We start from the raw sequence: 24,624 nt of genomic DNA, 5'->3' as shown, positions 1-24,624 counted from the left end.
TATTTCTTGTTTCCTCCATTCACAGTCAGGTTTTGCTCTACGTTACCCGGCTTGTTACCTCTCATAAAGACGGCACAGAGGGACATAATCTGGAGCGGTCGGGGGGCCGCACTCACCCCACGCGGATCTTCAGCATCCCGCTGAACAGCTGCGGAGTGTTGGAGATGATCCACCCGATGTGGATGACGAGCTCCTGCTGCAGCACGGCCTCGCGCTCGTCGTACGGGCCGCACCCGCTGTAGATGATGTCCTTTATCACCCCGGGGGATAGCGGGTTGGAGATCACCGCTTCCTCGTGGCCAAAAACACCGAGAGTCACCTAAGAGGACACAGAATCGGGGGTCACGGCGGGAGCGGAACGGGCAGAGCGGCCGCTGATCGTCAGAGCCCCCCGGGCAGCCATGCACAGAGACGCTGCCGCCCGGGACTGCAGACAGGAAATCCCCGGCCGCTGGTCACCAAGTAGCCGATTAGTCCGTTAGCGAAGCAAAGTCATAGTTGTGATTCAATTCCTCACCCTCTCCAAGAATCCTGCTTGCTGTCAGTGAATACAGACCTGGCAGGGCCGATGCCCGCCGACCCTATACATCCCACAGCTGACTATTTCCTACAGTGTGAACTTGACAGATGAATGATGGGTGCTGACCCCATCGAGATCGTCTGGGCGCAACTGTAACAAATCCTCAGCTGTGAGAATTAAAAGGGTTTTTCTGGTTTAAAAAAACAAAAAACGTGTATTTTCTCACACTCCCTGGGTCCAAACACTCAATCTCCTGCAGCCACTCACTGAGCTCAGCTATCCTGAGATCAGATTGCCTGCAGCGCTGTCGACATGACATCAGCACTGCAGACAATATAACAGACACCAGGAGAAGCAGCGCAAGACTCAGAGCTAGACCCAGGAAGGGTGAGTAAAGCACAACTTTCCTGAAGCTGGAAACCCCCTTTAAGTCTTCACATTTTTTTGGGGATACAAAATTGTTCCCCTCATTCACTAACAAGAAGCAAATTGTGTAAGGGGTCTTGTGGGATGTTTTGTGGGACCCTCGGGACAAAATATCTGATAACGTCTGGGACCCCGGGACCCTCTTATAATACAAAAATGGGGTCCACTGAAGACTATTTGGCAGGTTGGAGAGGTGACCTTGGACACGGCTCACTCCAGGGTCGCCTCTCCGTTTAGTCGACCCCAATAAGCAGCCATATTGGCCCCCACTAAATCTATAGGGCTGCTGCCCCTCTACCACTGCAGGATAAGGGTCCTGACCTCTGACAGTCGCACACGGCTATGGTTGGACACATATATACGTCTGTAGGAGATGATGGTGGTTGTAGTACTCACCTGCTTGCCCTGAACTAATGCGTTAGTTATGGATGGGGCGAGGCTGTCCACTATTTTACCTAAAAGACTGGCAGCGAGACGCACAACAGACCTGCAAGCAGAAAACAGAGCAGTGCCACTCCACCGGCCAGACATGCGCCACCGGGCTGCGCTAACACCGACACTTCCCCTTTAAATCCCTATCTGCGTATTACATGAGAGGCGGCGGATGATCCGTCCGTCGTCGGCCGCTAACGAGGAAACAAGATTAATACAATCGATCAAATGTAACGACCCACAGACTGCAATCACTGAGGGGTCCTGTGCAGAGCGCCGTGGTACTACAAGTCCCAGGCTGCCCCCACATCAGGACACAGTGTAATCCTAAATCACCTTCTTTTATTACATTGTCTTCCCCTCCACTCACATCCAGAGCTGCATTCAGAATTCTGCTGAAAACCACATCCATACCAGGAGCTTCTGTGAATCCCTGAATTGTGGGAGAGCAACAAAAAACTACATGTCCCACAATGCACCGAGCCTGTGCAGAATTATGAATGAAGCTCTGGCTGTGACAAGGAAAGCTAAATACTCACATTTACATGAAGTAATGGGGGGTCTAGTCCTCTCCAAGCCTCAATGTGGTCTCCTACCACGTCTCAGTTCTGCCCCCTGCTGGCGGGAGCTGTAACCACTATATTAGGACACCTTATATCCTGTATACTGAGGGGTTCCACCCCGAGGGTCCGGTCGGCTGTGTTATCGCCTCATTATCCTCCATCCTACACCCGGACTAATGAGCCGTCGTCCTGACGAGCGGCAGGAATTCTGCGCAGTCTGTACAGGTCCGTGTCCCACAAGGTGGACACCTAATTGAGCTGCTGAGATTATTTTGCTCCTTGGGTTTTACGCTGCAGAACTCCAAGTAATGAGGATAATGAATGCCGAGCGCGCGTCAGGGCGCTGCTAATAGTCCATAATGGAGCGCTCAGTCCGGGCCGCGCTGCCGCTGGGTGACTGACATGAAAACGCCTTTCCGGCTGCGGCGCGGAACAGCGACGGTTCAGTTTCGGGAAGCGAAAAATGACTAGTAACGCGATTACACTGTCTGATCTGCAGAGCCTGGTTTGTCATGTGGCACAACCTCTAGGATGGTATACCAGAGCCAAGTTTGCCACCTGGATTTACATAGGATTGACAGTAAATCCTTCTTGGTGCACACAGTTGGCTCTGCTACATCTGATTATTACTCTCAGCTTCTCGTTATCGGAGGCGATGGGTTAGTTCATGCCGGTTAATCCAAGTGCGTGCAGAATTATGTTCCTGGCCGTGCAAAGCAAATCCGTGGCCGCTCCCGGAAAAGCCGACGACAGCGTGGTTGCGGCTTGTTACCTGCTTCCCGTGTACCACAAGCGTGGTGATATGTGGCGCCATAGACGAGGCCACCAACTGCATGAAGGCGGCGGTGTAACGGACCACAAACCTGCGTGTGACAACAGATAACAATCGCGGTGAAGTGGAAGGAGGCTGCAGGGGATGGGCTAGTTGTTTTTTTTTTTAATTTTTATTAGGAAGCCCAAAAATCCTAATCCTCCCATGAGTGACAAAAGCCGCTGTGTGTACAGGAGGAACATGCGGCTCCCATGGAGTGACCCCCTATACTATGAAAGTACTACCTAGCAAAATGGAGAGCGCTGGGACCATTCAGGGACAACATAAAGCCCCGGCGGGCATTGCCCCCCGCACCCGGTATCAGCGGGGGTGACTGTGGTGTTAGGGGACAGAACAATGTGACCATGCAGGGGGTCCGGGGTTAGGAAGTATTATAGCCGGATTATAGTGCAGTAGTGTGAATGATAGGGGTGAAGCGAGGGGTTACTAGTGAGACCGCCGACCTGGATAAAGGAGGACATCATCCGCCATGTAATACACTCACAAGTGACCTCCACTACACAGAATGACATCACATGTAATACTCCAGTCACCACCAAAGCTGCAAGCAGAATAGATCTGGAGGGTACACAGATACAGCACATCTCTGACTGAGCAGCACAGACATGGAACTGCTGCTTTGGATGTGACAGGAGTATAAGCAGAGTCCCCCACAATCACACCTGATGCCTATTATCCCCCCCCCCCCCCTCCCGATAGACCCCGGACTCACCAGAGCTTATTGCTGCCCGCTTTCCTATAGATCCGCTCCATGAAATCAGACACTGTACCTGCCGAAAAAAAGAAAGGCGTGAGAGGCGACGAGCATGGAGGAGGCGAAAGACGCGGGACCGCGGCGTCGCCCCAGCACAGAGGAGGCGAATGACACGGGACCGCGGAGTCGCCCCAGCACAGAGGAGGAAAATGACACGGGACCGCGGCATCGCCCCAGCACAGAGGAGGCGAATGACACGGGACCGCGACGTCGCCCCAGCACAGAGGAGGCGAATGACACGGGACCGCGGCGTCGACCCAGCACAGAGGAGGCGAATGACACGGGACCGCGGCATCGACCCAGCACAGAGGAGGCGAATGACACGGGACCGCGGCGTCGACCCAGCACAGAGGAGGCGAATGACACGGGACCGCGGCGTCGACCCAGCACAGAGGAGGCGAATGACACGGGACCGCGAAGTCGACCCAGCACAGAGGAGGCGAATGACACGGGACCGCGGCGTCGACCCAGCACAGAGGAGGCGAATGACACGGGACCGCGACGTCGCCCCAGCACAGAGGAGGCGAATGACACGGGACCGCGACGTCGCCCCAGCACAGAGGAGGCGAATGACACGGGACCGCGACGTCGCCCCAGCACAGAGGAGGCGAATGACACGGGACCGCGGCGTCGACCCAGCACAGAGGAGGCGAATGACACGGGACCGCGGAGTCGCCCCAGCACAGAGGAGGAAAATGACACGGGACCGCGGCATCGCCCCAGCACAGAGGAGGCGAATGACACGGGACCGCGACGTCGCCCCAGCACAGAGGAGGCGAATGACACGGGACCGCGGCGTCGACCCAGCACAGAGGAGGCGAATGACACGGGACCGCGGCATCGACCCAGCACAGAGGAGGCGAATGACACGGGACCGCGGCGTCGACCCAGCACAGAGGAGGCGAATGACACGGGACCGCGAAGTCGACCCAGCACAGTGGCGGCTTAATTAAGGGAGAAGAACAAGACAGTGGCCTCGCCGTTGCCTCTTCTGATTAATCGGCCCGAGGTGACACACGGATGGCGACGCATCGGGTTATTGATCAGGAGAAGCGTGGAGCCCCCCGGACTATTGATCAGGAGAGGTGCGAAGCCCCTGAATGTTTCTGAAGATGTATTTCTCGTAGTAACTTCTAATTTCCCGCTCCTTTTCTTCCCTGAAGACGTCTTAAGGACGTGGATTCCGCCTCTTAATTAGCGGCTCAGACTCCTTCCTAACAATCACGGTCGCGGGGATCTCGCAGGTTTTTGCCGTTTTATTGCTCTGAAGCCAAAAATTAAATAAAATAAATAATATCCAGGCGGAGAAGAAGTCTGCTAATCCATGTAATTAGCATTAACCCTTACTGTCCAGAGGGTCCGCCAGTGAAATAAGGGGGCAGAAACAATTCCCTAATATCGGGGAGAGCCGGGTGACCGCCCCACGCAGATTCTATACCTGGGCGGCCGCTCACCTTCCTTTGTGATGAAGTTCGGCCCTTCTCTCTTCATCAGGATGCTGATCAGGATAGCCTGAGAGGCGAGGCAGGTGCAGTCCTATGGAAAGAGGCGATGAGGGGGTTAACGGCTGCTAACTGCGAGCAATACCGGAGCCTTGGGCTCGGGGACTCACGTTCAGCTTCTGCAGGATCTCGTAGGTGGGCCGGTGTTTCCAGTCCGCTATGTTGATGTCCGGCTGCTTCTCTCGGTCGGTGACCGGGATGCTGGACTGCCGGTTGACCTTGGAGTGTTTCGGCACCTCCAGCTCCTCGAAGCTGTGGAACTCCGGGATCCTGAGGAACGATCGAAGGAGCGGTGAGAGCGGCCGGCGGAAGTATCCGCAGTAGTGCAGGCAACGCTAGTCTCCCGCCGCACTATGCTAATTTTCATGTTTTTTTCTTCTTATGATTACAATGGTGACACGGGTTCCCTACAGCACGGTGTGTAAATGTAGTTTGGCTGATAACAGAAAACAGTAACAGTAAAACTTCAAGTTCAAATATGGAATGAGCGTCTTCCATTTCTGACTCTTTAAAACAGTGATCATTGATGGTTCACACTCATAAGTGGGCTGTCCCTTTAAGAGCCCTGGTGTAGATGAGCAGTGTTTGCGGTAGGACTGTACGGGGCGGTGGGCGACTTACACTTCCGACTCATTGATCCTCAGGAAGTCCAGCTGCTCGACCATGGCTCCAGATATGAGAGTCTGCAAGAAGAAACACAATCAGAGTCTGGAGTAGACCCCCCAGATCCAGCCACGACCAGCGACCAGCCCAGATCCAGCCACGACCAGCGACCAGCCCAGAACCAGCCACGACCAGCGACCAGCCCAGAACCAGCCACGACCAGCGACCAGCCCAGATCCAGCCACGACCAGCGACCAGCCCAGATCCAGCCACGACCAGCGACCAGCCCAGATCCAGCCACGACCAGCGACCAGCCCAGATCCAGCCACCAGCCCAGATCCAGCCACGACCAACGACCAGCCCAGATCCAGCCACGACCAGCCCAGATCCAGCCACGACCAGCCCAGATCCAGCCACGACCAGCGACCAGCCCAGATCCAGCCACGACCAGCCCAGATCCAGCCACGACCAGCCCAGATCCAGCCACGACCAGCGACCAACCCAGATCCAGCCACGACCAGCCCAGAACCAGCCACGACCAGCGACCAGCCCAGAACCAGCCACGACCAGCCCAGATCCAGCCACGACCAGCGACCAGCCCAGAACCAGCCACGACCAGCGACCAGCCCAGAACCAGCCATGACCAGCGACCAGCCCAGAACCAGCCACGACCAGCGACCAACCCAGATCCAGCCACGACCAGCCCAGATCCAGCCACGACCAGCGACCAGCCCAGATCCAGCCACGACGAGCGACCAGCCCAGATCCAGCCACGACCAGCGACCAGCCCAGATCCAGCCACGACCAGCGACCAGCCCAGATCCAGCCACGACCAGCCCAGATCCAGCCACGACCAGCGACCAGCCCAGATCCAGCCACGACCAGCGACCAGCCCAGATCCAGCCACGACCAGCGACCAGCCCAGATCCAGCCACGACCAGCGACCAGCCCAGATCCAGCCACGACCAGCGACCAGCCCAGATCCAGCCACGACCAGCCCAGATCCAGCCACGACCAGCGACCAGCCCAGATCCAGCCACGACCAGCGACCAGACCAGATCCAGCCACGACCAGCGACCAGCCCAGATCCAGCCACGACCAGCCCAGATCCAGCCACGACCAGCGACCAGCCCAGATCCAGCCACGACCAGCGACCAGCCCAGATCCAGCCACGACCAGCGACCAGCCCAGATCCAGCCACGACCAGCGACCAGCCCAGATCCAGCCACGACCAGCGACCAGCCCAGATCCAGCCACGACCAGCGACCAGCCCAGATCCAGCCACGACCAGCGACCAGCCCAGATCCAGCCACGACCAGCGACCAGCCCAGATCCAGTCACGACCAGCCCAGATCCAGCCACGACCAGCCCAGATCCAGCCACGACCAGCGACCAGCCCAGATCCAGCCACGACCAGCGACCAGCCCAGATCCAGCAAGGAGGGGACCACATGATCTGGCAGCGAGTAGCGACCGTGCCCGATCAGGCAAGGAGGGGACCCCACAATGCAGCAACATTCAGTGACTGATACCGATGAGGCAAGGAGGGGAACTTCTGATCCAGGAGCGACCCTCCAAATCCAGCAACAAGCAGAGACTAGACCCAATCCAGAAGGGCCTAGCACCGCCATCACCCTATCTGGGCAGATTTTACCCCTTTTAGCGCTAAAAGGCACAAAACATAATTGTCTCCAATCTCCATAAGTGTCATTCATACGGCTAAGTGACCTTTACTAATCTGTTTATACTCCAGTCACATCCAAAGCTGCATTCGCGGTTCCTTTAGCTGCCGTCTGAAATCCATCAGCTTAGCGAAGCATCGCTAGTGCACTATGGTGCAGAGCCACGACCAACGACCAGTCCAGATCCAGCCACAACCAGTCCACATCCAGCCACAACCAGTCCACATCCAGCCACAACCAGTCCACATCCAGCCACAACCAGTCCACATCCAGCCACAACCAGTCCACATCCAGCCACAACCAGTCCACATCCAGCCACAACCAGTCCACATCCAGCCACAACCAGTCCACATCCAGCCACAACCAGTCCACATCCAGCCACAACCAGTCCACATCCAGCCACAACCAGTCCACATCCAGCCACAACCAGTCCACATCCAGCCACAACCAGTCCACATCCAGCCACAACCAGTCCACATCCAGCCACAACCAGTCCACATCCAGCCACAACCAGTCCACATCCAGCCACAACCAGCCACAACCAGTCCACATCCAGCCACAACCAGTCCACATCCAGCCACAACCAGTCCACATCCAGCCACAACCAGGCCACATCCAGCCACAACCAGGCCACATCCAGCCACAACCAGGCCACATCCAGCCACAACCAGGCCACATCCAGCCACATCCAGCCACAACCAGGCCACATCCAGCCACAACCAGGCCACATCCAGCCACAACCAGGCCACATCCAGCCACAACCAGGCCACAACCTGTCCGCATCCAGCCCGCATCCAGCCACAACCAGCCCGCATCCAGCCACAACCAGCCCGCATCCAGCCACAACCAGCCCGCATCCAGCCACAACCAGCCCGCATCCAGCCACAACCAGCCCGCATCCAGCCACAACCAGTCCGCATCCAGCCACAACCAGTCCGCATCCAGCCACAACCAGTCACAACCAGTCCGCATCCAGCCACAACCAGTCCGCATCCAGCCACATCCAGGCCACATCCAGCCACAACCAGGCCACATCCAGCCACAACCAGGCCACATCCAGCCACAACCAGGCCACATCCAGCCACAACCAGGCCACATCCAGCCACAACCAGGTCACATCCAGCCACAACCAGGCCACATCCAGCCACAACCAGGCCACAACCAGGCCACATCCAGCCACAACCAGGCCACATCCAGCCACAACCAGTCCACATCCAGTCCGCATCCAGCCACAACCAGCCCGCATCCAGCCACAACCAGCCCGCATCCAGCCACAACCAGCCCGCATCCAGCCACAACCAGCCCGCATCCAGCCACAACCAGCCCGCATCCAGCCACAACCAGCCCGCATCCAGCCACAACCAGTCCGCATCCAGCCACAACCAGTCCGCATCCAGCCACAACCAGTCCGCATCCAGCCACAACCAGTCCGCATCCAGCCACAACCAGTCCGCATCCAGCCACATCCAGTCCGCATCCAGCCACAACCAGTCCACATCCAGCCACAACCAGTCCACATCCAGCCACAACCAGTCCACATCCAGCCACAACCAGTCCACATCCAGTCCACAACCAGTCCACATCCAGTCCACAACCAGTCCACATCCAGCCACAACCAGTCCACATCCAGCCACAACCAGTCCACATCCAGCCACAACCAGCGACTAGCCCAGATCCAGCCAGGACCAGCCCAGATCCAGCCAGGACCAGTGACTAGCCCAGATCCAGCCAGATCCAGCCCAGATCCAGCCAGGACCAGCCACAACCAGTGACTAGCCCAGATCCAGCCAGGACCAGCCCAGATCCAGCCAGGACCAGCCCAGGTCCAGCCACGACCAGCCCAGATCCAGCCACGACCAGCCCAGATCTAGCCACGACCAGCAACCAGCCCAGATCCAGCCACTACCAGTGACTAGCCCAGATCCAGCCACTAGCCCAGATCCAGCGAGGAGGGGGCCACACGATCTGGCAGCGAGCAGCGACTAGCCCAGATCCAGCAAGAAGGGGACCACATGATCTGGCAGCGAGCAGCGACCGTGCCCGATCAGGCAAGGAGGGGACCCCACAATGCAGCAACATTCAGTGACCGATACCGATCAAGCAAGGAGGGGAACTTCTGATCCAGGAGCGACCCTCCAAATCCAGCAACAAGCAGCGACTAGACCCAATCCAGCAGGTCCTAGCACCGCCATCACCCTATCTGGGCAGATTTTACCCCTTTTAGCGTTAAAGGCACAAAACATAATTGTCTCCAATATTCAAAAGTGTCATTCATACGGCTAAGTGTCCTTTACTAATCTGTTTATACTCCAGTCACATCCAAAGCTGCATTCTCGGTTCCTTTAGCTGTCGTTTGAAAACCATCAGCTTAGCGAAGCATCGCTAGCGCACTATGGTGCAGAGCAAAGCGAGACAGGTAGCCCAAAGAGAGCGGGCGCTGCGACCTGACAGTCGCAGCTTTGTATCTGACTGGAGTACAAGGAACAATGACTAAAAAAACAGCATGAAAAATAATTTGCAAACTTGCTGCAGTCCCGATTCTGCTGAGGATTCGTTAGTGATGTTTTTTTTTTTTCGAGTGCTGCCCGCTTTGCGGATCGGTTGGAATTGGCACAGTGCAAGAGGGAAAACGGCAGAATTGTGATTACAGCTCTGGCTGTAAAGTAAAAACTAATTGAGACGCTATTGGGGGTGCAGTATATAAGACGAGGGGTGAAGGTGTCGCCTCGGGAACTTATTCCGCTCTGCACCCCCCTCCGGTTCACGGCGCTGGAAAAAAAATAAAAGCTTTTCTTGGAATCTTTTCTTGTAAGGAGCCGAAATCTGAATTAATTGGCAAAAGTTCAGGGACTGCGGAGGTAAATCACAGGACTGGCCGCCACTACGAGAATTTTAGAAATGTTCAATTATTTTAATGGTTCCTTAAAGCTCCGTCATTAATTTAAGTGGGGCGTGCGGAGGACGGGGGAGGGGACAGAGGAAAAAAAAAAATCCTTTTTCTGAGCGAAAGCAGAAAAATAAAAGTTGTCCCTTTTTTTTGGATCTGACTTCATCACGAGCATGAAGCAGAGCTCAGCGCGCGCCATCCTCCCCTCCCCCGTCGTCGCTTTAATTCATGTTTTTTTTTCCAACAGAAAATAAACATAAAAAAACAAATTAAATATTTAGCCAATTTTTTTCATGTTTTTTTTCGGGCGCGGAGGGAAATGCCGCCTGTCACTTACGTGAGATTAAAGATGGAGCAATTCGCAGGTCGTATGAATAAGTAAACGGAGCTAAAAGCGCAATGATTGTGCAGCCGCAGAAACACAAACCCCTCAATTATTCAGGCTGTGCTCCGGAGCTGCGCTCCTCTGCAGTCAGCACTCACAGAGCTGAGCTTGTCGCCTGTGGATTCATACAGGACCATCCGTGCACTAAGCTCTGCTACATCTGCGGGACGCAGCGCTGACAATGGCCGGGGGGTCCAGAGCCGCCGCCGCTCACCTGCAGTCTGTCCACGTGCACTTTGACGCCTGCCACGTTCCCATTCTTAAAGGAGGCGAGCATGTCCAGGATGGGGTTAAAGCGGCTCCCCCTGAGAGAAGGAACCAGGGCAGAGGTTACGGAGGCTGCAGTGTACAGGACCCCAAAACTTACGTCCCCCCCCCCCCATACTATACCGGATGTTGTCCTCGCGGATCAGCACCAGGAACAGAGGCCGCCCCTTCATCTTCCAGTACTGACGGATGAACTGCAGAGCGTTCTGCAAGAAAAAGAGCAAAAAAGCTGCAAGAACTACAAGTCCCAGCAATGCCGCTCACTCTCCACATCCCTTTAAAGAGTCGGCAGAGAGGGGGTTAAACATCTCAGACTTTCTCCCACGCGTTTCCACCCTGGTGGATTTGCAGTTCAGTCTCATTTACTTTATTAATTCGGCTAATTGAAATAGTTATCAGCGACATTTCCCCAAAATCGTCGTTTTACATTGCAGGAGGAAAAATGGAGACGAGTGCGGAATTAATGTTGGTGGTGAGGGGCAAGGAGAACCGGGGGGCCGTTATAACGAGCCCACGTCTGAGAGCCGCAGGAGCAGCACTGTGCTCAGCAAACCAGTGTTATAGCAGAGCCTATGTGCAAACATGGTCGACAGATCCCATGTGGTGAAGTCACTATAATCTCTGATGTGAGAAGGCAAAGACCGGCACCACTGATCCCGGCGCCCCTCTGAGGCCGTCTCCCCGATCCCGGCGCCCCTCTGAGGCCGTCTCCCCGATCCCGGCGCCCCTCTGAGGCCGTCTCCCCGATCCCGGCGCCCCTCTGAGGCCGTCTCCCCGATCCCGGCGCCCCCCTGAGGCCGTCAACCCGATCCCTGCACCCCCCTGAGGCCGTCAACCCGATCCCTGCACCCCCCTGAGGCCGTCTCCCCGATCCCTGCACCCCCCTGAGGCCGTCAACCCGATCCCTGCACCCCCCTGAGGCCGTCAACCCGATCCCTGCACCCCCCTGAGGCCGTCTCCCCGATCCCTGCACCCCCTTGAGGCCGTCTCCCCGATCCCTGCACCCCTCAGGCCGTCTCCCCGATCCCGGCACCCCTCAGGCCGATCCCGGCACCCCTCAGGCCGTCAGCCCGATCCCGGCACCCCCCTGAGGCCGTCTCCCCGATTCCGGCACCCCTCAGGCCGTCAGCCCGATCCCGGCACCCCCCTGAGGCCGTCTCCCCGATCCCGGCACCCCTCAGGCCGATCCCGGCACCCCTCAGGCCGTCAGCCCGATCCCGGCACCCCCCTGAGGCCGTCTCCCCGATCCCGGCACCCCTCAGGCCGATCCCGGCACCCCTCAGGCCGTCTGCCCGATCCCGGCACCCCTCAGGCCGTCTGCCCGATCCCGGCACCCCTCAGGCCGTCTGCCCGATCCCGGCACCCCTCAGGCCGTCTGCCCGATCCCGGCACCCCTCAGGCCGTCTGCCCGATCCCGGAACCCCTGCTCGTCCCAATACACAGGCTGAGTGCCAGAAGTTTTGTTTTTTACACTGATTGCTGTAACAGAAGAGATTATGTGAAGTGACAGCGCAGCGGAGCCGGCTCCGTCCTCGCGGGATTTACCTGAATGTCGTCAATGAGCAGCATGACGTCCTGGGACATGTAGAAGTCGCTCAGGTCGAACACGATGGGGTAACACACGACCGTCTTCCCGAGGATGCGATAAATCTGAAGACGAGACAGAAATGTGATAAATACAGGGGAGGGATCAGAGACATCTGTACCCATACTGGGGGGCAGGGTCCCACCTTCGATGTCCCCAGGCACCCGATGGGTCGGTCCGGTCTTCCTGACAGTCCCAGCTTCTCATGGACCCCGAGGTGCAGATAAGCCTGTAACAAAGCACAAAAAGGACAATAACCTAAATCAGCCGCGTTATTAGATCTGTGATATAAAGTAGTGATCGTGGGCGGCACGGACCGCTCATCATTAGACAGCTGATAACAGAGAGCAAGAGTCAGTGTACGGTGATAATAAACATGGCCGCTTATTTACGGTCTCCCGATACTTGAACTTTGGAGAGAAATGGGAAACTTTTCTTCCACTCGACATATGGCAGGATTATGCGGTGTTTGCAGAGCGGGGGAGGCTGGCACAGGAACGCCCCCGTCCAGTTGTATTGGTGACCTTGGCACCGCTGCCCGCTCTCATCGTCGTGATTCCCATTGCTTTGCTGGCACTGGCGATACACAGCTTGGCAGAGAAGGAGTCTTGGAGTTGGCACGAGGCTGCGCTGTGACTGGCACGGCTGCTGTAAGTCTGTACAGACCGCAGAGGATAAACACGGAGCCCTCCCCCGGGCGCGGTGCCCGCACCATACCTGTGCCCCCTCCTCAGACTCACGCAATGCCGACTCACAATCACTAATTTCAGCATGTTTCGCTGTCTCCTCCATTCATTGACCGCCCGCGACAAAGAGCCAAATTATGTCTCAAGCGCTAATTACACTTAGAGATGTCAAGATAACGAGCGCAAATCAGTGCAGACCCCTGGAGAGAGGCGGAGAGCGGGGTCAGCGAGACAATATGGCAGCTGCCGAGGAACTCACCTTAACCAACTCCTGCTGCGGCCAAATCTGGATGGGCTCCACCTGCTGCGGGGTCTGAGTCTGTATACCGTAAGTGTTCAGGAACACCTGCAACCTGGGCGCAAAAGAAAGTCTCACTGTAAACAACAGGGGGCAGTATTATAGTAGTTATATTCTTGTACATAGGGGGGAAGTATTATAGTAGTTATATTCTTGTACATAGGGGCAGTATTATAGTAGCTATATTCTTGTACATAGGGGGAAGTATTATAGTAGTTATATTCTTGTACATAGGGGCAGTATTATAGTAGTTATATTCTTGTACATAGGGGCAGTATTATAGTAGTTATATACTTGTACATAGGGGCAGTATTATAGTAGTTATATTCTTGTACATAGGGGCAGTATTATAGTAGTTATACTCTTGTACATAGGGGGCAGTATTATAGTAGTTATATTCTTGTACATAGGGAGCAGTATTATAGTAGTTATATTCTTGTACATAGGGGGCAGTATTATAGTAGTTATATTCTTGTACATAGGGGGAAGTATTATAGTAGTTATATTCTTGTAGATAGGAGCAGTATTATAGCAGTTATATTCTTGTACATAGGAGCAGTATTATAGTAGTTATATTCTTGTACATAGGGGGCAGTATTATAGTAGTTATATTCTTGTACATAGGGGGCAGTATTATAGTAGTTATATTCTTGTACATAGGAGCAGTATTATAGTAGTTATATTCTTGTACATAGGGGCAGTATTATAGTAGTTATATTCTTGTACATAGGGGCAGTATTATAGTAGTTATATTCTTGTACATCGGAGCAGTATTATAGTAGTTATATTCTTGTACATAGGGGCAGTATTATAGTAGTTATATTCTTGTACATAGGGGCTGTATTATAGTAGTTATATTCTTGTACATAGGGGCAGTATTATAGTAGTTATATTCTTGTACATAGGAGCAGTATTATAGTAGTTATATTCTTGTACATAGGGGCAGTATTATAGTAGTTATACTCTTGTACATAGGGGGCAGTATTATAGTAGTTATATTCTTGTACATAGGAGCAGTATTATAGTAGTTATATTCTTGTACATAGGGAGCAGTATTATAGTAGTTATATTCTTGTACATAGGAGCAGTATTATAGTAGTTATATTCTTGTACATAGAGGGCAGTATTATAGTAGTTATATTCTTGTACATAGGGGGCAGTGTTATAGTAGTTATATTCTTGTACATAGGAGCAGTATTATAGTAGTTATATTCTTGTACATAGGGGGCAGTATTATAGTAGTTATATTCTTGTACATAGGAGCAGTATTATAGTAGTTATATTCTTGTACATAGAGGGCAGTATTATAGTAGTTATATTCTTGTACATAGGGGGCAGTATTATAGTAGTTATATTCTTGTATATAGGGGCAGTATTATAGTAGTTATATTCTTGTACATAGGAGCAGTATTATAGTAGTTATATTCTTGTACATAGGAGCAGTATTATAGTAGTTATATTCTTGTACATAGGAGCAGTATTATAGCAGTTATATTCTTGTACATAGGAGCAGTATTATAGTAGTTATATTCTTGTACATAGGACCAGTATTATAGTAGTTATATTCTTGTACATAGGGGCAGTATTATAGTAGTTATATTCTTGTACATAGGAGCAGTATTATAGTAGTTATATTCTTGTACATAGGAGCAGTATTATAGTAGTTATATTCTTGTACATAGGGGGCAGTATTATAGTAGTTATATTCCTGTACATAGGAGCAGTATTATAGTAGTTATATTCCTGTACATAGGAGCAGTATTATAGTAGTTATATTCTTGTACGTAGGAGCAGTATTATAGCAGTTATATTCTTGTACATAGGAGCAGTATTATAGCAGTTATATTCTTGTACATAGGAGCAGTATTATAGTAGTTATATTCTTGTACATAGGGGCAGTATTATAGTAGTTATATTCTTGTACATAGGGAGCAGTATTATAGTAGTTATATTCTTGTACATAGGAGCAGTATTATAGTAGTTATATTCTTCTACATAGGGGCAGTATTATAGTAGTTATATTCTTGTACATAGGGAGCAGTATTATAGCAGCTATATTCTTGTACATAGGAGCAGTATTATAGTAGATATATTCTTGTACATAGGGGGCAGTATTATAGTAGTTATATTCTTTTACATAGGAGCAGTATTATAGTAGTTATATTCTTGTACATAGGGGCAGTATTATAGTAGTTATATTCTTGTACATAGGGAGCAGTATTATAGTAGTTATATTCTTGTACATAGGAGCAGTATTATAGTAGTTATATTCTTCTACATAGGGGCAGTATTATAGTAGTTATATTCTTGTACATAGGGAGCAGTATTATAGTAGTTATATTCTTGTACATAGGAGCAGTATTATAGTAGTTATATTCTTCTACATAGGGGCAGTATTATAGTAGTTATATTCTTGTACATAGGGAGCAGTATTATAGTAGTTATATTCTTGTACATAGGGAGCAGTATTATAGTAGTTATATTCTTGTACATAGGAGCAGTATTATAGTAGTTATATTCTTGTACATAGAGGCAGTATTATAGTAGTTATATTCTTGTACATAGGGAGCAGTATTATAGCAGCTATATTCTTGTACATAGGAGCAGTATTATAGTAGTTATATTCTTGTACATAGGGGGCAGTATTAGAGCAGTTATATTTCTCTACAATGAGAACATTTTGTAGGGGGACGGGACCCTCGTGGACGTATAATTAGTGTTTTGGACGGTAGCCGTTATAAACACCTGTTACTGAATTCCTTTTCATGGCGGAGACTTTGAGAAGAGATTTTTTATCGGGTTTCTTAGCAAAGAGAAGATAAAATCCTTGCAGACAATTTTCTTAGACAAGTTCTTGATTCACTGAGGTGTGAGCTGCACATGGTCGGATACAGATATATGGAAGCCTTATAGCGATATATTACAAATCCATTGCGGGTTTTCTTACCGCTGGCTCTCGGCTACTAGGGCCACGTGGATCACTGTGTCGTTGTCCAGGGGCCCCTAAAGATAAAAAAAAAATATTAACTGGATACTCCGGACAGTCATTACCTAGTCTAGTCATACGGTATACCGCCATTAGGTCTCCATGATAATGTTAGCAGCTCTGCAGTGAGGCTGGGACTTGTAGTCGCCATCCTTATGCAAAAAAGTGGCATCATCCAGGCCATGTGATTGAGGCTTTTACCACTACCATTATGGCGGCGATTTATGCGCCATTTTCCGGCGTCTTTCTGCTCACATTAGCTTCCGTCCTAACAATGAAGAGTGATGACTTCTATTAATAATGTTGGCGCCGAGCGAGTAACATCTTCATCACGGAGGGATTTGCAGCAGCGGTAAAATGGCCGGATGGCGAGCAGCGTTCCAGTCGGCGGCAGCCACAACGTCTCTAATTAAATAAAGCGGCACGCCGGCTCAGACTGCTTCTCTGCTAATGTGTTTCTTTACACCACAACCAAGAGCCATTAATCTCCCAGACAGCGGCGGGGGTCCCGGGGGCCGAGCAGCCGCCTCGCGGGGGGACGAGTCGTTCTATCAGTTTAGTTTCTGCAGCGAGAACAAAAGCGACAGAAAATGTATTTATGTTAATAATCGGCGACGAGGAAGGAGAACAAAGAGGTGAGAGCAAAGGCAAGAGCCCGAGGGTGTGATTAATGGGGTACTAACACTGCAGGCGGTAAGCTCTCCCTGTACCCTGCAAGCTACAGCTCTCTGTTATCAGGCCTGGGGTCCTGCACCTCTTATTCCATTATATTTTCCAGTTGTGGGTCTGGGGTCCTGCTCCTTTCATGATATTACGTCCCGGCTCCGAAGTCTTGCTTCTCACATATTACGTCCCGGCTCTGGGGTCCTGTTCCTCTCATGATATTACGTCCCGGCTCCGGGGTCCTGTTTCTCTCATGATATTACGTCCCGGCTCCGGGGTCCTGTTTCTCTCATGATATTACGTCCCGGTTCCGGGGTCCTGTTTCTCTCATGATATTACGTCCCGGTTCCGGGGTCCTGTTCCTCTCATGATATTACGTCCCGGCTCCGGGGTCCTGTTTCTCTCATGATATTACGTCCCGGCTCCGGGGTCCTGTTTCTCTCATGATATTACGTCCCGGCTCCAGACCCTGCTTGTCTCATGATATTACGTCCCGGCTCCGGGGTCTTGCTTGTCTCATGATATTACTTCCCGGCTCTGGGGTCTTGTTTCTCTCATCATATTACGTCCTGGCTCCAGGTCATGCTTCTCTCATCATATTACGTCCTGGCTCCGGGGTCTTGTTTCTCTCATGATATTACATTCTGGCTCCAGGTCCTGCTTCTCTCATGAGATTACGTCCTGGCTCCAGGTCCTGCTTCTCTCATGATATTACGTCCCGGCTCCGGGGTCCTGTTTCTCTCATGATATTAAGTCACGGCTCCAGGGTCCTGCTTGTCTCATGATATTACGTCCCGGCTCCGGGGTCCTGCTTCTCTCATGATATTACGTCCCGGCTCCGGGGTCCTGCTTCTCTCATGATATTAAGTCCCGGCTCCAGGTCCTGCTTCTCTCATGATATTACGTCCTGGCTCCAGGTCCTGCTTCTCTCATGATATTACATCCCGGCTCCGGGGTCCTGTTTCTCTCATGATATTAAGTCCCAGCTCTGGGGTCCTGCTTGTCTCATGATATTAAGTCCCGGCTCCGGGGTCCTGTTTCTCTCATGATATTACGTCCCGGCTCCGGGGTCCAACTTCTCTCATCATATTACATCCCGGCTCCGGGTCCTGCTACTCCCTTATGATATAATGTCCCGGCTCCAGGGTTTTGCTTCTCTCATGATATTACGTCCTGGCTCCAGGTCCTGCTTCTCTCATCATATTACGTCCTGGCTCCGGGGTCTTGCTTCTCTCATGATATTACGTCCTGGCTCCGGGGTCATACTTCTCTGTTATGATATTACTTCCTGGCTCCGGGGTCCTGTTTTTCTCATGATAATATGTCCTGACTCCGGGGTCCTGCTTCTCTTATGATATTACGTTCTTGGTCCTGCTCCTCTCTTATTACGTCTTGGATCCTTCTTTAAATACCATATTTTTTATGGTCCGGCTCCTCTTATTTCATCCCAGATCCGGGGTCCTGCTCCTCTCTTATTACGTCCCAGCTCTGGGGCACTGCTCCTCTCTTATTACGTCCCGGCTCCGGGGTGCTGCTCCTCTCTTATTACGTCCCAGCTCTGGGGCGCTGCTCCTCTCTTATTACGTCCCGGCTCCTGGGCGCTGCTCCTCTCTTATTACGTCCCGGACCCGGGTCGCTGCTCCTCTCTTATTACGTCCCGGCCCCGGGGTGCTGCTCCTCTCTTATTACGTCCCGGCCCCGGGGCGCAGCTCCTCTCTCATTACGTCCCGGCTCCGGGTTTCTTATCGTCTCTTATTACATTACCAGCACGGAGTACCTTTTCCAGCCAGATAACGCTCGGATTCGGACTCCAGGATGAGGCTTTGTTATAGACTTGAAAAATGATAAAGAAATGAAATTTTCAGCTCTGGCCGGAGCCGCTGAATCTGCAGTGAAATTTCACGGGCGGCTGCACCTGATGAAGTGTTTTATCAGACGCCGCGCTATCGTTTTCCAGTCCACTTATCCTCAGCCTTTGTGGCCGGCAGACTGCGGCGTCAGTGCAGCTTCTGAGTCAGATACTCTTCAGAAACGCACATTAGAAAAAAGGATCCAGGGAGAGAAAATAATATATACAGCAACGTATATACCCATGTTTAATCCTCACAGCTACCCCCAACTACTACCCAGCTACTTTTTTCTAGTGATTCAGTTATGAAGACTCCTTCCTGCTATGTATATCCCCACTTCTTCTTGAGCTTGTGCGTACAGACAGCAGCAAAACTGAGCAAGCAGAGCTGCAGTGTAAAGCATGGAGATAGATTTGCAATGGGACAGAAGGCAGATTTGGCATTAGCTCTAACCCCAATATTAATCCAATCTGTCGCCGTGTATCTAAAATGTGCAAAATCTATAAAAAAAAAAAGCAGATAAATATGTATTATGAAGGGATTACCGCCTGCCCGGACTGTGTACAATGGCCGCCGCTTATCAGAGGGGGACGTTATATGGTCGGGGCACTCACCTGGTTGGAATATCTCATGCTGATGTTCCTCTGGTCGCTCCGATGGACGTAACGGTGCAAGGGATCGATGTCCTTGGGGCTTATTAACTCCTCCACTAATAAGAAAAAAGAGAACGGAGAAGTCAATCTGTCTTGTTATATACCGCCACATCCGAACCAGCATCCTATACCCGAGACCCCCACTGATCGCAAGATCCAAAAGCGTGCGCCCGAGTCCATAGCCGAGTGCGGCGCCTGGACTATCCCTTTAATGCCCCCTGAAAACGATGCGCCCCTCGCTGACGGCAGCGTCTGGATGATGTGGCCCCAAATGTTCCAGTGTATAGAAATGATGAAGGACGGCGCTCCGTTCTCCCTCCTGGCGGCCATGTCTCATGTTCTGCAGAAGAGAAGGGTAATTTAAGGCCGGGACATAAATCTCTGCAGTTTTCCGGAGAAGTCGCGATGACACTTGAGTTCTGCACGAAGCGATGAACTGTTTTGCTAAACAACTCCCCCGGTGAAGGAGACCGGAGACGCTACCGCCCCCCGCTGATGGATGACTGAGCGGGACATTACTGAGTGCTCCGGCCAGGGATCAGTCCTGCCACGACACCGCGGTGCGACATATCGGAGAACAGATCACACCTGTGTACTACGCAGGATGTCAGTCATCACTGTGGCTCTGACATTCCATTCATGAAACAGGCGGCGCAGGATGAGCTGAGGACCTATCTCTATCTGTTCTAGAATATATTTGTATTCCCCGTTAAAATATAAATTACGCATTGTATTAGGATACCACTAACTAAGCTCCAAACTGGAGCATCCCTTTAAACATTAAAGGGAAAAAAGAACCTTTAGCAAAAAGGCAGAGCACATATACAATATGTAACCCCACCCCCCTCAAAAGTGCACAGCACCGTGGTTACGTCATGGGGAGCGATATCCCTTTAAGAAGAAGTGGGCGTCTCGATATTTGGCGCTTACCCAGGAGCTTGGAGATTATGTACAGCGCTTGTCCCCATAGGAAGAGCTTGCCGTCCCGGCCGCAGTTACTGGGGAACCTCTTCTGACTGTTGGGGTTCAGCTTCTCGGCGTCAACGAAGTCGGCGGGGACGTGGTAATACTCCGGGATGACGGGGCACCCTGCGGGAGATTACAAAGAGGGTCGATGAGCAGCCGAACCCCTTTGGGAACGGTTGGTCGATACGGATTCATAAAATGTCATCAGGGTATTTTTTTTTATTAATTGCATTATTTTGGGGTTAAAAGTAAATTTTTGAACCGTTCGGCTTCTACAGCCGCTATGCATCACAGTGCATTAACTCTCTCCGCAGCTGGCTATGTACTGTGACCCACAGAGGCTGCAGAAGACGAATGGGTCACACTTATTAATCAAACCCTATAGTAGTAAAAAGATGCCCCCAAAACCGGCCGTACACCTTCAGCTGACAGATATTGCTCCTACTCCCCCATACACATGCACGCTTGATGTAATGGATCACGCATGTGTTCTCAACAGTGACAGAATGTAGGAAGCCGCTGCCAGACACCATTGGAGGCCACTTATCTCTTATGTGGGCAAAATGATTGAGCATGCCGAAATTCATCAGCCCCATTCTTCTCAACATCTGCCATTACAGGAAAGTTGTGAGAATCCCCCCCAATATACACAAGATATATATTCATCAAATATATACAGCCTATAACGACCATGGGGGGTGAAGACCCCAAATCATCTTTAAAGGGTCGATATGGAGTTGTAGGGTTGCTGGCATTATGGACCCTGTTCTTTTTCCCTTGTGAATAGGCTTTTGCATGTTTTATTTCCCAGGGAGGATTGCATGACCTATAAGCCCCCCTACGCCCCCTTGGTGGTTTCCTCAAGGTCAAGATTTACACTTTAGACAGTCCACAAATGGTCACAGGAGCTTCATCAGCTGCAAATCACCTACCATCGAATGCAAGGAAAAGCACTGGATCCAAGAGGGCCTCAAACTCCTTCACTTGGTCAGGTTTTCCTCTGAAGACCCCTAAAATAAGGACAAAAAAAAAAAAAGAGTCAGCTCCAGTGACCCGATGACCCCATGGGACCCAACACGGAGGACAGTGATGGCTTTCAGGTAGCTACTTCCTGCTAACCACGGGCACGTGGAGACTTACCGGTGACACCGACTAAATGAGAGTGTTCACGTCTACACCCAATGGCTTGTTACAGAAAAGAGACATAAAATGGAGGTAATAAGTCCTGCAAGTACTTTCGATAAAAAAAAATAAGTTTATGCATTTGTGTTTGTTGGAAATGTTTCAATTGCTCGCCTTCTACATCCTCCATGTATCACCGTACATCACCTCATTCTGCACGGAGATGCGTAGAGGTGGGAGAAACCCAATGATTTTAGCGGAAACCTTTTGCAAAAACAAATTTTTTAACCCAAAATACAGAAATTTAAGTAGAAAGATATTAGGAGATTTCAGTTTGCAGATTTCTGCCCCCACCACGTCTGCTGCTCCGGAGTTTATTGGCAGACTTTGCGGCAAGTTTTCGTAGCAAGTTTTGATCAGATTCCAGGGGAAAAAAAAAAAAGTATCAAAAAAATCCGATTCGTCTCATCTTCTGGGTTTTACGTGGAGAGCAGATGTACGGAGCACACGTGCGACGTTCTGTGAGAAGCGTGTGCCGAGCATATGGAGAAGTCAGACGCATTTTTTTTTATGGATTTATTTTTAATTCCCGGTTTTGAGCTCAAGAAAAACACAATGAAAATTATTAACGATCCGACTGTATCCACAGATTTTCAGCCTCCTCGGTGTCATTTAACAACAGCAAGCAGAGGTCTTAAAAAAAACCCGTAACTTTTGCAATGTGTCACAACTTTTTATTAGACAGGAACAGGTGCGGCTCTGCTACATCTCTTGTGACACCCGGCGCAGGACGTGGGCGCTCTCTCTCGTTGTTGGGGGGGTGCAGCGCTGTTTACACGTTCGTTTCAGTGTGGAGGAAACAGATGGAGCGAGATATTATCGTCTTCTAATCAATCACTTTCTGTCGTAACTAAATAAGGACCCGTAAACGAGCTCGTTACCAGCCGGGATTTACTGCTCGTGTGCGGAAGAACGTGTTCAACCCCCGCAGGGACAGCCGACTACTGCTGGTTAATCGCTCTCCGAAACACAGGAGACATCAGGGGTTATGGGGTCCAGACGTCAGAGCCTCTCAGGTGGGGACCGTAAAAATGTGGGTTCTCGTCCGTACCCATAACGGTCCCGTTTTTTAAATAGAGCGTCTCTCCCTTTGGAGCACCATACATTACACGGACGGGGCCATTGATTTCAATAGGAACTGCGCAATACCTATTTCCTCCTGTGGGGGCGTTGCAGAAGAACTAATTGCTTATTGATGGGTTTTCTGGAGGTTGCAGCAGCCCCCTTTGAGTATTGATGTGGGACAACACATTGTAGAAAAGACTCCACCGCTGCCCCAAGAAGCCTGGCCCAGGATGGGGGGCATGTTATTAAACTGGACCCCCTTCTTAATTACCAAGCTTGGAAATGTTTTGGTAAAACTCCTTTTTTTTTGCAACCACAGACGCGACTAATCTTGAGCAACCAGATCCAGATCCTCCTTATTAATAACTACCTTCTCCAGCATCCTCCGTCCTCTTTATCCTGCCATAAAAAAAAACTAACCCACCCCCAGATATGATCCCTGATGAGCGACTTACCGTCGATGATCATGTAGACGAAGAACACCGGAAATTCGCACTCGATGCCATCAAACAGCTGGAAATAAAGAAGAAAGTGTAAGAACGAGAGGAGAGGATGGTGCTGGGACGCGTCAATCCCGGCTACGGTCTATAGACGAGGGGGCGCTGTTTCAGTCATGTCTGGGTTCTATAATTTGCAAATCCACAGAAAATTAGTATTTTGAATGCAGCTTTGGATGTGAATGGAGAAGAAATGAAAAATAAGCATTTTTACTCTCTGACCCCAATCATAGGCAGGCGGATCACTGGGGCGCCCATGTGTCCCAAAACATCTGCACCCCATACCAGATTGTAGCCCTTTTCTGCTCTACGTCTCCCCCTACCTGTGGCGCCGGGCACAGTCAGTAGCACCGATACCTTGATTTCGGCAGGTTTGTAGTAGCGCCGGTTCTCATCCTCCAGAGCCGTCCTGAACCCGTCCCGAAGAAACCGCTTGAAGCCGTATTTTCCTTTCAGCTTGCGCACGATCTTGTCCATGGCCTGATGAAACAAGGCGTCGTCGTCCACCGCGAACGCCGGGTAACTGATGCAGGTGAGGAGTGCGGCGTCCGTGTTCTAGGGGGGGGGGGGGGGGACAGGAAGGTTACATGATGGAGAAGGGGCTACTCCACTATTAGACAGTTGCCGGAGTTTTCCTCATACGGTGATTTCTTTGCCGAGGACCTGTGGAGCGCGGAGGCCTCAGCAACATGACGAAGCACGGGGTGATGTGATTAATTCCCCGTCACGTCCTGTAATTAACCCTCGTCGCGTGCACTTACATGGGAGCGCGACTCTCTGGGCAGCAGGGAGCACAGCGTCTGTCTATTCCGGTTATGTGCGTCCAGATCCACGAATATGACGGACCAGGAGCAGCCCTGCAGACGGGAGGAAGGGAGACTCCATGAGACGCGAGGTCGGCGCAGAAGTCAATTAGCAGACATCAATCAGTGATCGCCTGCGGCCATCGCCGGGATCGATGCAGAAGATTCGATACATTTCTGCCGACAAGATAACAAGTGAGATGTTAATGAGGATCGTGCCGAGGACGTACGGCTGCAGAGTCGCTAGATAGGTGTAACATCACGACTGTCAATGATGAGGGCGCAGGCTGTACGCAGCAGAGCAGATGTGGCGCCCTCTCTAGACTAGAAGCAATGCCATGTGAGACGGCGGCGCGCCCATTCACGACCCAGGGAGACGGCGGCGCGCCCGTTCACGACCCAGGGAGACGGCGGCGCGCCCGTTCACGACCCAGGGAGACGGCGGCGCGCCCGTTCACGACCCAGGGAGACGGCGGCGCGCCCGTTCACGACCCAGGGAGACGGCGGCGCGCCCGTTCACGACCCAGGGAGACGGCGG

General features: G+C 51.7%; 1 protein-coding gene across 3 annotated transcripts in view; it reads right to left on the bottom strand.

The window, feature by feature from the left end:
* The window catches only part of PHKB (phosphorylase kinase regulatory subunit beta), a 103,938-nt gene that overhangs the window by 3,648 nt on the left and 75,666 nt on the right, over positions 1-24,624 (bottom strand). For 2 of the 3 annotated variants that reach the window (XM_073659674.1, XM_073659676.1), the window contains 18 exons: positions 24,045-24,140; positions 23,641-23,838; positions 23,242-23,299; positions 21,472-21,549; positions 20,504-20,662; positions 19,535-19,629; positions 16,369-16,424; positions 13,383-13,476; positions 12,583-12,666; positions 12,398-12,502; positions 10,976-11,058; positions 10,800-10,890; positions 5,651-5,712; positions 5,140-5,299; positions 4,982-5,063; positions 3,486-3,543; positions 1,343-1,433; positions 117-319 (listed from right to left, as the gene is read on the bottom strand). In XM_073659674.1, the coding sequence (XP_073515775.1) occupies positions 117-319; positions 1,343-1,433; positions 3,486-3,543; positions 4,982-5,063; positions 5,140-5,299; positions 5,651-5,712; positions 10,800-10,890; positions 10,976-11,058; positions 12,398-12,502; positions 12,583-12,666; positions 13,383-13,476; positions 16,369-16,424; positions 19,535-19,629; positions 20,504-20,662; positions 21,472-21,549; positions 23,242-23,299; positions 23,641-23,838; positions 24,045-24,140 (1,853 nt within the window). Of the gene's footprint in view, positions 1-116; positions 320-1,342; positions 1,434-2,713; positions 2,805-3,485; positions 3,544-4,981; positions 5,064-5,139; positions 5,300-5,650; positions 5,713-10,799; positions 10,891-10,975; positions 11,059-12,397; positions 12,503-12,582; positions 12,667-13,382; positions 13,477-16,368; positions 16,425-19,534; positions 19,630-20,503; positions 20,663-21,471; positions 21,550-23,241; positions 23,300-23,640; positions 23,839-24,044; positions 24,141-24,624 lie in introns of all 3 variants that reach the window. The other variant, XM_073659675.1, reaches the window with a different exon arrangement.

This window comes from Phyllobates terribilis, unplaced genomic scaffold, assembly GCF_046119375.1.
Source record: "Phyllobates terribilis strain yellow unplaced genomic scaffold, ASM4611937v1 Scaffold_14__1_contigs__length_39327217, whole genome shotgun sequence".
Taxonomy (NCBI): Eukaryota; Metazoa; Chordata; class Amphibia; order Anura; family Dendrobatidae; genus Phyllobates; species Phyllobates terribilis.
The sequence above is the reverse complement of the archived record's forward strand: the minus strand, read 5'-3'. Positions and strand labels throughout refer to the sequence as shown.